The 13,791-nt window shown below is 44.6% G+C and overlaps 1 protein-coding gene across 2 annotated transcripts in view; it reads right to left on the bottom strand.

Annotated features, from left to right (window-relative positions):
* The window catches only part of TMEM185A (transmembrane protein 185A), a 33,872-nt gene extending 20,450 nt beyond the window's left edge, over positions 1-13,422 (bottom strand). The window contains exon 1 of one of the 2 annotated variants that reach the window (XM_032845255.1): positions 13,283-13,422. In XM_032845255.1, coding sequence (XP_032701146.1) covers positions 13,283-13,320 — 38 coding nt within the window. In that variant the 5' untranslated portion in view covers positions 13,321-13,422. The remainder of the gene's footprint in view (positions 1-13,282) is intronic. The other variant, XM_032845254.1, reaches the window with a different exon arrangement.
* Positions 13,423-13,791: the final 369 nt, after the last annotated feature.

A 13,791-nucleotide genomic window follows, 5' to 3' on the forward strand; every position in this document is an offset into this window, starting at 1 on the left:
GTCAAGACTGCGCTGCTTTCCATGCACTACCTCACTTCAGCCTCAGAACCACCCTTGCAAAGGAGGCACCTTCACTATTCCCATTTTACGGATGAGGAACAAAGGCTTAGATGTTAAATAACTTGTCCAAGCAGCTAGCAGTTCAGAGAGCTGGGATTCACACTAAGATCTATTTGACATTTGACCCCAAAGTCCTTTTAATACCAGCATTACGCTGATAATTCAACAGTCCTGGAAAAGTATCTGGAGAGATACATGCTAAGAATTAACAACGATCTCCAGTGGGGAGGATTAAGGACAGTCTTTACATTCTTATGAATGACTTTTTTTAAGTACACGTACTGTACTTGCATTATGAAAAACAATGTAAGAAACATCAATTGGAAAAAGCAGGGAGGCTGTAAGGAGATGGGACTTACAAAAGTCAGCTCAGAAGCAAACCACCAAGAAGGTAAACCACACTGGGAGGACCATCAGATTTGGAAAGGTTGCTAACTAGAATATATATACTGCCTTTTTGTGTTGTAGTATTGTCATCTATAAAATCAGGGTAATATGTAACTCATAAGGTGGTTGTGAGTACAAGATAATGAATATGGAAAGTGCTTTGTGCAGAGCACTACATTAGTGGTTCTCAAAATGTTTTGTATCAGGTCTCCTTTACGCTATTAAAAATTACTGAGGAACTCAAAGAGTTTTGTTTATATGGGTTATACCTATTATTATTCACTGTATCAGATTCTGAAACTATTTTTGAAATACTTATTAATTCAAAAATAACAATAAAGTCACTACATGTTAACATAAGCAACGAAATTTCAATGAAAAAATCATTTTCCAAAATATGTACTGTTTTGAAAAATTTTTAGATGTCTGGCTTCATAAAAGACACCCAGGTTTTAATATCTACATCTGCATTCATTCTGTTGCAATATGTTGTTTTGGTTCAAGCATATGAAGAAAATCTGGCTTCACAGAGATTCGTAGTTGGAAAAGAAATGAGTATTTTAATAGCTCTTTCCGATAATGGTGGATATTCTTCTTGGACAGGGTACTAAAAGTCAACCAGTGGTAGCTTCCTGAAGGTTAACCATGGTGGAATCTGAAACCCTATCACTGAACTTTTTGTTGTCTGCTACATTAAAATCCACTGGTCTCTCTGGCACTTCAAAGGAATGTTTTTTCTCCCTCTGTAATTATAATACCATGTAGGTTGACTGAAAAGTATCAGTTCACTGAGTGACAAAGATCTTTCAAATGTTGACACATTTCACTATACAAAGGCAAAAAATCAAATTAGCTACTGTCACAACCCATTTCCTCAGAAATATGTAAGTATTGGGAGGCTGTCAAGTTCATGGGGGTAGATAAAGCTTTTTAAAAATTCCTATTTTCCCTTGAAAGCTCAAATTTTACTGTTTGTAAAAACACCATCAGTTGTTTTTCTTGTTGAAAACATTGAAAGCACTCCAACAACAGTTTCTTACATTTTAAGTTAGATTTGTGTTTATTGTGTGTCAGTGCTGTTATTCCCAAGTTACAAGTTCACTTGGATTTGCAAGAAAAATGTCCGCCAAGTGCCCTAGTACAAACAGCACAGTCTTGTCTGTGAGTTGTCCTCCCAGGTAGAAATGGTGTTCCATGAAAAAAGGCAGCTTGCAGCCCAGGCACACAAGCAGGGTTTTGGTTGTTGCTGCTGCTGCTGAAGTACTCTGCACCCAACATGGGGCTTGCACTTGTTACAACCCTGAGATCAAGAGTCAGCAGGCTCTACTGACCGAGCCAACCGGGTGCCCCCCGCCCCCCACCCCCAGTGTTCTCCCTTGAGTCAACCGCTGTACTTCTGTACACAGCAGACGGCCTCTCTGCGTTCTTCCCGTTCTGTCACACAGAATATTAAAAGGGATGTACTCAAGGGTCAATATTAGTGAGACCTTTTTTTCCTGCTTTATTAAGGACATCCTATGAGAAGCTGGCTTTTTTTGTTTTTTATCTGCAAATGTACCGCAGCGAAGAATCCAGTGCCTACCAGTACACTTTCACGTCACTGGCTTGCTCTGTGCTCGGGTGGCAGCAGCTGGCCCCTCACCGCTTCTGCACCGTCAATGCAAATGGCAATACATAGAGAGGCAAAGAACGTCGTAGTGTTATGAAAACAGTCGTGACCTCACAGAGCCCTAGAAAGGTTCTCAAGCGCCCCTAACGAGGGGTCTGTGAAAAATGGTTTGATAACTGCTGCACTGCATACATGTTAGTTATGATGATTAATGCTCAAAACCAAGGGAGGCTTTTATGAGCTGCTACAAAGACAAAGAGAGCTACCACTGCAAGAGGCCAAGGTAACAATGACCTCACCACTAGACTCTGGAGAAGAAAAAGGCTTGAGGGGGACTCACAAGCTGATAGAAATGGAGTGATCACCATGGAGAAAGGATTCAGCAGAAGCAACTTTTTCTCTCTGAAAGCCCAGGGGGATGCCTAGTGTGAAAACCAGAAAACCAGAACCAATCTGTCAACCAAAGCCTATGGCTATACATATCATTACCAGAAACAATAGACTTGAAAACAGACAATTTAAAAAAAAACTGCATCAGAACATTAACAAATGCAAGGACACTGGTAAACACAGGACTCGTAGGTAAATTAAATAATACATAGAGGTAAAATTTTTCTAAAGGATTTTCAAACTATGAACAAAAAATAGATGAGGTGCAGGGAGAGTAAACCCTCTGAGCTAAATTCATGATCTTCCCTAAAGGAGAGGGTTTTTTAATTTAATTGAAGAAAATAGTAGATATAATGAAAACAGAAGTACTAAAACGTTTAAAATGTTGGAAAAGTGGTAACTTTATAATTTTTTATGTAATTTAAAAGGAAATTAAGAGTTCTGGGTCTACTACATGAAAAACGAAAAACAGAAACATGATGAACAGGACAGATAATAATACAAAAATGTAATTCCTTCTTAAAATACTGGGGTTGAAAAAATATAAATAGGATGAAATGTTCTTGTATTACTCTCCTATTGCTTTCATACAAAGTTACCACCAATTTATGCTTAAAAAGCATAAATTCATTATCTTTACTGTTCCAGTCATCAAACATCTGAAATCGTTTTCTTTTTTTTTTAACTAATAATTTTTTTCTTTTTTTTAATTAACATATAATGTATTATTAGCCCCAGGGGTACAGGTCTGTCACTCATCAGGCTTACACATTTCACAGCACTCACCATAACACATACCCTCCCCAATGTCCATCCCCCAGCCACCCTGTCCCTACCCTCCCACTGCCCAGCAACCCTCAGTTTGTTTCATGAGATTAAGAGTCTCTTATGGTTTGTCTCCACCCCGATCCCATCTTGTTTCATTTTTTCCTTCCCTATCTCCACAACCCCCTGCCCTGCCTCTCAAATTCCTCATATCAGAGAGATCATATGATAATTGTCTTTCTCTGACTGACTTATTTCGCTCAGCATAATACCCTCTAGTTCTATCCATGTTGTTGCAAATGGCAAGATTTCATTTCTTTTGATGGCCGCATAGTATTCCATTGTATATATAGACCATATCTTCTTTATCCACTCATCTGTTTGAAATGGTTTTCTCACTGGGCTAAAATCAAGATGCCACCAGAGCTGAGATCCTTCTAGAGACTCTAGGAGAGACTGTTTCCCTGCCTGACCAGCTTCTAGGGGCTGCCTTGTAGTCCGTTGGCTCATGGCTCCTTGCTACAGTTTCAAAGCCAGTAGGGGAGAGTCCAGTTCTCCTTATAGAGACTCACTCTGATCTCCTCTTCTGCCCTCCCTCTTCTACATTTAAGACTTGTGATTATCAGTCTTGCCAGGGAATCCAGAATAATCTCCCTATTTTCAGGTCAGCTGATTAGCAACCTTAATTCCATCTGCTACATTAACTCCTCTTTGCCATGTAATGGAATATATTCCTAGGTTCCTAGAATTAGGATGTAGGTATATTTGGGGGATCATTATTCTGCCTACCAGAGACCTATAATAAGAAAGTTCACTTACTGGATTAAAAAATAAAATCTGAATCTGTTGCATTCAAGAGTCACATCTGCAACCGATATCAAGTCAAACCAACTACAAGAAAGTAGATGACAAAGGTTTATCATGTTTGGGTAAGGAAGAGAGAAGCAGTTTACTAGTACAGTAATTTGGTAGATTTCAAAGATAAACTATTAAAATACTAAAATCACTAACAATGGTACACAGTGAAAGACTAGTAACATGGCCATAGAAGATAGTAATAATCTGACCATTTTTCTATCAAGAATATACAGAGATACTTTCACTGTGGGCTTCTACCTGCCACTATTAAATAATCACAGATAAAGCAGACAAAACTCCTAAGTAAACTGTGGAAATGAACACTACAATAGACAAAAAATGGCATGGTTCTATAGCATCAAGTAACAGGACAAAAATTATGCTTTCATTACAATCACACATACAGATTTTTCCAGATTGGGGAGAAAAAGGATCATGGGCACTGATACAAAATAAAAACAAATCTAAAGGAGGCGCATGATGTAATGAGCACTGGGTGCTGTATGCAGCTGATGAACCACACTAAATTCTACCCCTCAAACTAGTAATACACTCAATGTTAACTAACTTCAATTTAAAGAAAATCTTTTTTTAAAAGATTTTTTAAAAATTTATTTATTTGAGAGCGAGACAGTGAGAGAGAAAATGAGAGGTGAGAAGGTTGGAGGGAGAAGCAGACTCCCCATGGAGCAGGGACCCCGATGCAGCACTCGATCTCAGGACTCTGGGATCATGACCTGAGCTTAACCAACTGAGCCACCCAGGTGCCCTAAATAAAATCTTTAAAAAATTAAATTAAATTAAATTAAATTAAAATACTGTGTGCCTTCAAAGTATGCAATGTATAAAAATGAGAAAGGAAGTCTCTGCCCCAAAGTTGCTCAAAGACTAACAGGAACAGAGGGAGGTGATCTATCAATATGTAACTATGTATCATCTACACCAGTACATGGAAAACTGGTATCTCTGGGAGAGTTGGGAAGGGAGGTGGGATCTGGGCAGTAGGTTGGGGACAGGGAATTCCAGACAAAGGGATAAGATTGTTTAAAGTATGAAACAGCTTCAGGGTGCCTGGGTGGCTCAGTGGGTTAAGCCTCTGCCTTCGGCTCAGGTCATGATCTCAGGGTCCTGGGATCGAGCCCCGAGTCAGGCTCTCTGCTCAGTGGGGAGCCTGCTTCCCCTCTCTCTCTGCCTGCCTCTCTGCCTGCCTGTGATCTCTGTCTGTCAAATAAATAAATAAAATCTTAAAAAAAAAAAAAAAGGTATGAAACAGCTTCGTTGTACCCCAGAGGACTGGGACATGCAGAATGAATTCTATAAATCTTGGGGGGTGAGGAGCTAGGCAGACAGGAGGAAAGGCACCAGACAAATTCAGGGGAAAGTATGCTGCGGCAACAAGGTAGGGGGACTCGAATATTAAGGTAAAGCCTTGGAATTTATTAATTGGCAATGGAGAGCCACTGAAGATTTTTTGAGCAAAAGAAAGGTATAGAAGGCATAGAAGAATGTGTAAGGTAGATTGTAACTGGGAGAGACTGGAAGCTGAAATTCTACATAACTCATAATAAACTGACAACAATGGATTTAACATTGCTTAACCATATGGATCTTTCTCAATGTTGGCTTGTGAAGCAGTGCAACAGAGCTAAAGAGATCATTTGTGCAACTCTGAACTTTCTGGTCTTCGTGAGCAAAATGCTGATAATGCTACCTCTACCATGTGGTGCTGAGGTAAGAATTAAATAACCTATCAGAAAGGCCCTATTGCAAGGCTTGGCGCCAAGCAGGTAATGCTCAATAAATGTTCGTTTCCCTCCTTAAGTAACGACTAAATCATGATGAAACAGAACACTATTGAAGAATATTTAAAATACTAGTAAAATGCAACTAAATATCAAAACTTCCAGGCCTCCGCCAAAGCAAGACTCAGAGAAAACACAGCCACTCCAAAAGTGGAACTTAAAGCAGAAAAGAAAAGAAAGAAAAAAGAGACAAAGGGAAAACTACTGAACTAAGTTTCTATCTACAAAATTTAGGAGGAAAAAATACCAAAGGAGCCAAAATATGGAAATAGTAAAACTAGAAGCAGAAATACAGATACAAAAGCAGAACCAATCAGTAACACCAACAGCTGGTTCTCTGCAAAAATGAACAACTACAAAGTTGATCAAATAAATTAATACACTCAGAAATTTTAGAAGATGTAATTTATGCACACGTTTGTAATTGGGGGAGAAGGAACAGTATGTCAACTACACCAACACATTTGAGAGGCAAGTAAAAAAGATGACCACATATCAAAGCTGGAATTGCAAACCTGACTGGCAAGCAGAGCATATGATGCAGCCATAACACAGTAACAAGAAAATTTATTTTTTAAAAAGTTGCAGTCAAAGCCTAAACTACTTTGAGTCACTTTTCAAGAAACACTTAAACTGGAGTCCAAGTATAAAAATAGACTTTACTTAATTCTCCACAAACCAGCAAATGGAGGTTCCGCTGGATATTGTGGCATCAACCACTACTTCCTCGATTTCACTTTTCCAATTACACCTTTAAAATGGATGTATTCCACTCTACGAATCTGTAATGCTGATACACAATCACGAAATAGTGTCACGGGGGTCAGTCTACAAAGCTAGTGTCCTCCCTGAAATGTGTATAGAGCTTTCTTGCTTGAGGCTCAAATTCCCTCTCTCCACTTTGCTGGGAAGGGAAGGGAAAGGGGTGGAGGGAGGGAGAGAACATACCGAGGAAAAGAGATGACTCTGATGTAAAAGTTCTAGTATCTGCTTTCTGCAAATCCAAAGAATGCAACTTGGGGCGACTGGGTGGCTCACTGGGTTCAGCGTTTAGCTTCTGCCTTCCGCTCAGGTCATGATCTCCAGATCCTGGGATCAAGCCCCACATCCAGCTCCCTGCTCGGCAGTGAGTCTACTTCTCTCTCTTTCTCCCTCTGCCCCTCCGTGCTGCTCATTCTCTCTCTCTCTCTCAAATAAATAAAATCTTTAAAAACAAAAAACGAAAAACCCCAAAATAATGCAACTGGACTCAGTTTGGAGCCATCAGTCTTTTCCAGTTAAATGTGGCACGTACACATGCACGCACATGCATGCACACGTGTGCACACATGTGTGGCACGCACACGCGCTGGGTGACACATCCCCGTCCGCACCTCTCTATGATTTCAGAGAATGGCTCCAACGGACCAACTGCTAACTGACACACTCCCAGACTGTTAAAGGGGCTCTATCTCTTACGCTAAGCAGAGCCTTACTGACAAAATTTAAATTCTTTTGGTGGCAATTTAACTGGTTTTATTTTGATGAAAAATGTTTAAGAGCATCTAACCAGAAGGTGTAAGAAAGCACAAAAGCCCAATAAAAACCAATCACTCTTAAGGAGGACAAGAATGAGGGGCACCTGGGTGGCTCAGTGGGTTAAGCCTCTGCCTGAGGCTCAGGTCATGATCTTAGGGTTCTGGGATCGAGTCCTGCATCCGGCTCTCTGCTGGGCAGGGAGCCTGCTTCCTCCTCTCTCTCTCTCTCTCTCTCTCTCTCTCTCTCTGCTTGCCTCTCTGCCTACTTGTGATCTCTCTCTGTCAAATAAATAAATTCTTTAAAAAGAAAAAAAGGAGGACCAGAATGAGGCCAGGCTGGAAGTTTCTCAGCTATGCAGTTGTGAGGGGAGGGAGCGTCACTCTCTCTCCCTAAGCCTACCTACTCCTGAGTCTGCTCACGTATTAATTCCCTAAGACTGGGGGATGCGCAAGCTCTGTGTAAGTGATCAATGCTACCTATTTTTTGCTGCTACTAGTATTCTACAAGAGAAAAGTTGTAACAATCTCACATAGCAATCGTTTTTCTTACGACTAGGCCATAGCTGACAAAGTACGAATCATTAGATACGAATGCCTATCTCAAGTTCATTTGAAGGCTTTCATCTTGAATTCTAGAACAGGTACAACCTACGATCAGGCAAGGCAATTAGAAACCCCAAGCTCAGTCCTGGGAAGCTTAACTCCTGGACTCCTGGGAAACCATCTAAAACTCCTCCCACCCGCTGTCTCTCGCTCACAACAGAGTCTCCGATGATACATGTCTATTTGTACTCAACATCTGCTCATTCAGCGCATTTATTGAATGCCTCAACATCCGGGACTTTAAAGAGCTCACAGACAAGAAAAATATGTGTGTAATTATCAAGTAATGGGAATGGTATTTTTAAAACCAGAAATTATGCATTCAAATGAGACTTGTCTCCTTTAAACAGTCCCCCTGGGAGGCAATGAGCTAATTCCACTTCATCGCTCAAACCAGCTTTGGAGCTTTCCTCCTGGAATCGCCTCGAGATCCTGCAGTCAGTCCTTCTGAGTATCCTCAATGATGCCAACTCTTCACTGAGAGTGAATTCGATTTTTGGAAATGGCCTGAAGTCAGTCAGAGCCAAGTTTAGTGAATAAGATGTATGATCAAACTAGGTGGCACTCTTTGGGTTCAAAAATGATCCATGATTATGAAGCAATGAGACAGATTTCCTTGTATGTTTTGTAATCTGACTCCAAAGGAAACTTCAGATGAGTAACAAGGAATCTGAGCAGTGAGTAGATACACACATACTCCTCTTTCTCCCAAGTGGCTTCTTTGAGGGATAACACTCACTTGGATGTGTAAGCTCAGATACAAGGTTTGCTTTGTGCCATCACAACTCATAAACCGAAGGCTCCTTGGGATAGGAGACCCACTGTGGGCCTGTCACTAAATTCAAGAGGTGCCACGGCATGCAGGAATGCACACAGGCTTCAGGAGGAGACCAGCTGACTCATGTTAGAATCCTGACCTGGCCCCTTGTCGCCTGTGTGACTTCAGGGAAGTCACAAACTCACTGAGACTCTGTGAAACAAGGCTGATCATCTCACGTGCAGGGTTGTTGCAAAGATCTGAGATAATGCTGAAAGCACTGGCACTGTGCCCAACCTGTGCTAGGTGCCCCAGAAGTCAAACCCATATAGTAACAACTTCAATAGAATCGAGAGGTTTTTCTTACTCTAGGTGACTTAAGATGACAGAACAACAGATAAACAGACATTCAGGTGGTGGATGAGTAGTTCCTGAACAGTACCAACATACACTCACTACCGCTAGACCTGGAGCGGCTTTAAACAAAAACCCCAGTAATACGTAAATGATATCTGCAGTGATCACTCACAGCACGGGTACTATTTTTAAATCATATGACACGTGCCACCTGCAGCACCGCCACCACACTGACCTTTGACCGCTGTCTGAGCACACCGGGCTCTCTCATGAACCCCGAGCCTCTCCATCCTCTGCCCCTCCTAACTCCCCTTTCCTGCCCTCTCGTCTGAGAAACCCTACAGTTATATTCTTCAAGACTGAGCTGTGGAAGCTTCCCTGACTGCTGACACAATTGGTGGCTCTGCCCCCTTGTGCTCCCACAGCATTTAGTTCCCTTCTCTGGCATGTCTCTTCCTGTGTTGAATTTTAATTTCTCTTCCCATTTCTGCTTCTCTTGCCAGGCTTGAGCATGGAGAGGAATTATATCTCACTTATTTTTGTACTGAGAGCACCTAGCACATCTCTTGGCACACAGGAGGAACTCAGGAAATGCTGGATGAACGAATGCTTTAAATATAAATATTTTACAAATGACTGGTGAAGGCCAGGTAGCCGTCCTTTGTTAACAATTACCAGAAGTCACATCCATTTTTCCTAAAATCAAAGAACAGACAAGATAACTTATGTAGAACGGTTTTAGAAGTTGCAGCACATGGAACTTTCAAAACGCTACTGACCTCCTTAGTACTCCATGCTCACATGACCGATCACCCAGAGCAGCATCCCTCAGCCTTCGTCCCAGCCCAGCACACCTGTGGGATGCACCTCACTGTCAGGGCTCACTGCAGATGATCAGATGATCAGGGCCTAGCAGAGTTCTCACAGCTTCCAGCACTGCCTGGCTCCCAGGCCTGAAGGCCATCTCCAAGCCAGCAACAGGAGCAAGTTAGCAGAAAATCCCAAGGCTCCATGCTGTGACCAGGGTGCTGGCTTAATGCCATCTCCTCCCAGATCCCCACCTCCTACCTCAGAATCAGTCTGCCAGTTCTGTATACTGCTGAGAGTTGCCTACTCAATGAATAAGGCTCCCTCAAGGAAGCCTCAGGCATTCAGAAAAGGACTTGGTGGGTCTAGTGTGCCTACTGCAGCGAGTCTTAACCTGTGCCGCTAAAAAGTTCATGATCAACCAGTTCTGTGCCAGATGGAAATAGGCGGAGGGTCAGCTGGCAGCCCTGTGCATCTGAGTGCTGCCACTTGTGAATCATTCTGTTATTGCAGTTTTCTAGACCTTTGGCAATACAGCAGTGGGCTCAGACTCACCAAGATCAAAAGGTTAGAAAGGAGAGCTAGAGCTATGGCCCATGCCTTGGGACTCACAAAACCATGATAGTGGCTATTTTTGTGACACACGTACTCCACAAAGAAAAGGCAGCCACATTCTGCCTTAGTGTCATGGTCTTTCCTGTCTCTCTAATGGAATGGCTGTATTCTGAAGGAGAGAAGATGAGAAGAAAGAGGACCAGGCCACAGACCACCAGGAATGCAGTGATTGGAAGAAACCATTTTAGATTTCTCCTATAGGCTCTGGAGAGTCATTCATTCATTCATCCATCCATTCATTCCACAAATATTTAATGAGTCGGGTACCACTGCAGGTGCACAAGATACATAATGGGCAGAATCATGGCCCTGGTCCCAGGGAACTTATAGTTTAGTAGGGGAGACAGGCATTAATCAAATAAACACACAAATATAAGGGTACAAATAAGTGCTATGATGGAAGAATTCAGCATGCTACAGAGATTGTATAAACAGGTGTCAGTGGGCTCAGGCAAGTCAGAAAGGCTCCTCTCAGCAAGCAACAAGTGAGCTGAGCTCTCAAGGATAAATAAGAGTTAATTAACTAGGTCAGGAGGAGAGGAGAGGGAAACATTCCTGGCAATGAGAACAGCATGTGCCAAGGTCCCGGGGTAAGAGAGAGATACTGAAGTGGTTCCAAATTAGAGGCAGGGAGAAAGGCAGCAACACCAAGGCTACATGCCCTGGCACTAGGTATCTTCCTGTCTACACCCTCTGGTTTGCACTCTAGCTATCTAGAAGGCCCTCCTCAGCATGGAACAAGACTAAAGAACAACATTAAAAACTAGGTGTGCCCACGAGACATGACACATCCTTAGCTAAAAAGTCAGACTTGCCAATATTACCTGACCACTGTCTTAGCAGTCACCACTGTGAGGCAACACTGCTCACTTCTACTGAAGCAACACTGTATCAGGACATTGGTGCCCTACAAAAGGTCTTTAGAGATGCATTTCAATTCCAGTAGAATTAAAGTGTTGACAAATATATTGATAATTACTATAAATCTGTTTAGATACCTAATATTTCATTGTAGTTTACATACACCAAATTTTAGGGGGTGGGGGAGAAGCCACAGGAAAAGAAAATGGTTAAGGATGTTATCTGTGCAGCACTACTGTGCTTGGCAACTGTTAGCCAGTTAGAACACTTGACACAGTTCTTGGGTTCTGAATTATCTGTCACCTTGCAAAACTGTCCTGGAACCATCTATTTGCAAAGCACTATGCAATCAATCATGAATTTGGCTTCCCATCCTGCTGAGATTATACTCATTCTACAGATAAAACACATAAGCAAGTGGCCCAAGGACACAAAACAATTCAGATTTTACTTTTCTTCTTACCACCCTCACCAAACAATGTAGACACACAAGGCCCTTCCAACTCCAGCACCAATCCTGCTACCCTGTAGATCACTCCTCACCCCCTAGGAGTAGCAAAAGAAGGTGCTGCAGTCCCTCCTCCCTTACCTCCTCTCAACACACTCCTGGATGCAGAACAGCTTCAAGGCCAACAGTGATAACGACTGCACCATGATTGGGACATTGGCACTCCAGACCAGAAAAGGAACTCAGTAGTGCTAGAAGAGGAACAGAGCACCTAGGAAGCCTCAATGGCTTGTAACTTAAAATGTCACTGTCCTCAGGAAGACTGCACTCCCAATACTCTCTCTCCATCTCTCCCAAGACTTCCCTTCATCACCCACAAGCAGTTCAGGCAGTGGTCTCCACTGGGTTCCCCCAGTACAACACTGCACAGTGCTACCAACCATCTATTTACAGGTCTTTCTCCACCCACAAGCTGGGACCACCCAGCATCTGAAGCACCCCACATAGGACCTAGCACACAAAAGGCTGATTAGGGCACAGATTCCCACCAGCAACTAAGGGAGACAGGTAGGTACTCCCTTCACAGACTAGTGGACTCAGAAGATCAATTAGGCCGACTCCTTATTTTTCGGATGAACAGAGAATATGTAACTCAGTCCCATGGGGCCTGGTCCCTAATCCAGATCTTTGGGCTCAGTTTAGTCCCACAAACATTTTATAAGGGCCTGCTCTGTTTCAAACGCTGTGGGAGATGCTGGGGATAGTGAGGTGTGCAGGGGATGGTCTCTGCTTCAGGGCGCACACAGCATGGGGGAGGGAACAGAGTCACAGAACACTTGGGCAAGTGCAAGGACAGGCGCTTGATTCCTTAATCAGTGTTCTCTCCACACTGTCCACTGGATGGATACTCCCCAGCTGGGAAACAGGACAACAGTGTCTACTTCCTGCAAATAAACTTACAGTGAAGAATGAGGAGACACCGTGTATGGGAAATCGTCAGGTTCACCCCCCAGAGGCATTATGTAAGGGACTGCCATACCCTGACACCGACTCCGAGGATTCAGCGTCGTTTCAGATATCACTCGACAAAGCAGCAAACAAGCTAGAGGTGGGCATACATCCAAGGAAAACCTCAAGGGCTCAGAGGAACCGGAGGAAACAGCTGGGGTGTGTGTGGGGGGGGTAGGGGTGTTGGGTCAAGCGAAACGGCCTCGACGCGGGGAACAGAGGACAGGCGGCGGGGGGCGGGAAGGGTGCCCTGGGCCAGCAGCCAGGGTGGGCTGGCCCAAAAGCAAAGGGGTTCCCGCGGGGCCGAGGGCGGAGGTGGGGGTGCTGAAGGCACCGGGAGCGGGAAGCACGGCCCGGAGAGCCGCTCGCACCGCGGGGAGCTGCCCCGCCGCCCGCCACAGCCTCACTCCCGCCGCGCCTCCCCCGGCGGTGCCTCACCTCGGGTTGAAGTCCTGGAAGAGGCCCCTCAGGTTCATGGCGGAGAACTTCGCCGCGGCGGCCTCCTCCTCCCCCCTCCCCCCGCGCCGCGCAGCCTGCGCGTTACAGCGGGTTCATGGTGCCGGCGCGAGCCGCGTCCCCACCGCCGCCGCCGCCGCCACCGCCACCGCCGCCGCCACCGCCGCCGCCGCCGCCCGGAGAAACCTGAGCCACCGCCTCCCGCCCCTCCTTCCAGGCTTCCGTACGGCGGCGGCGCATGCGCCCGAGCCCCGCCCCGCCGGCCGGGAAAGCGCGGCGAGCCGCGTGCGACGCCGCCCTCTTAGCTGGTGGCGACCGGAGGAGGCCGTGGCCCTGGTTTTCCCTGTGGCCCGCGGGGAGCGTGGAGGCTGGGAGAGATGGGGAGCCTGGAGGAGGCGGCGGAGAGCCGAGCGGGGAAGCCCCCTCGGCGCAGGCCTGCGAGAAGGAAACGCGCCACCCGGGAATCTCGCGGGGAGGTCTTCGCGGACACC

The sequence above is a fragment of the Lontra canadensis genome, unplaced genomic scaffold (genome assembly GCF_010015895.1).
Source record: "Lontra canadensis isolate GAN:19392208 unplaced genomic scaffold, GSC_riverotter_1.0 scaffold161, whole genome shotgun sequence".
Taxonomy (NCBI): Eukaryota; Metazoa; Chordata; class Mammalia; order Carnivora; family Mustelidae; genus Lontra; species Lontra canadensis.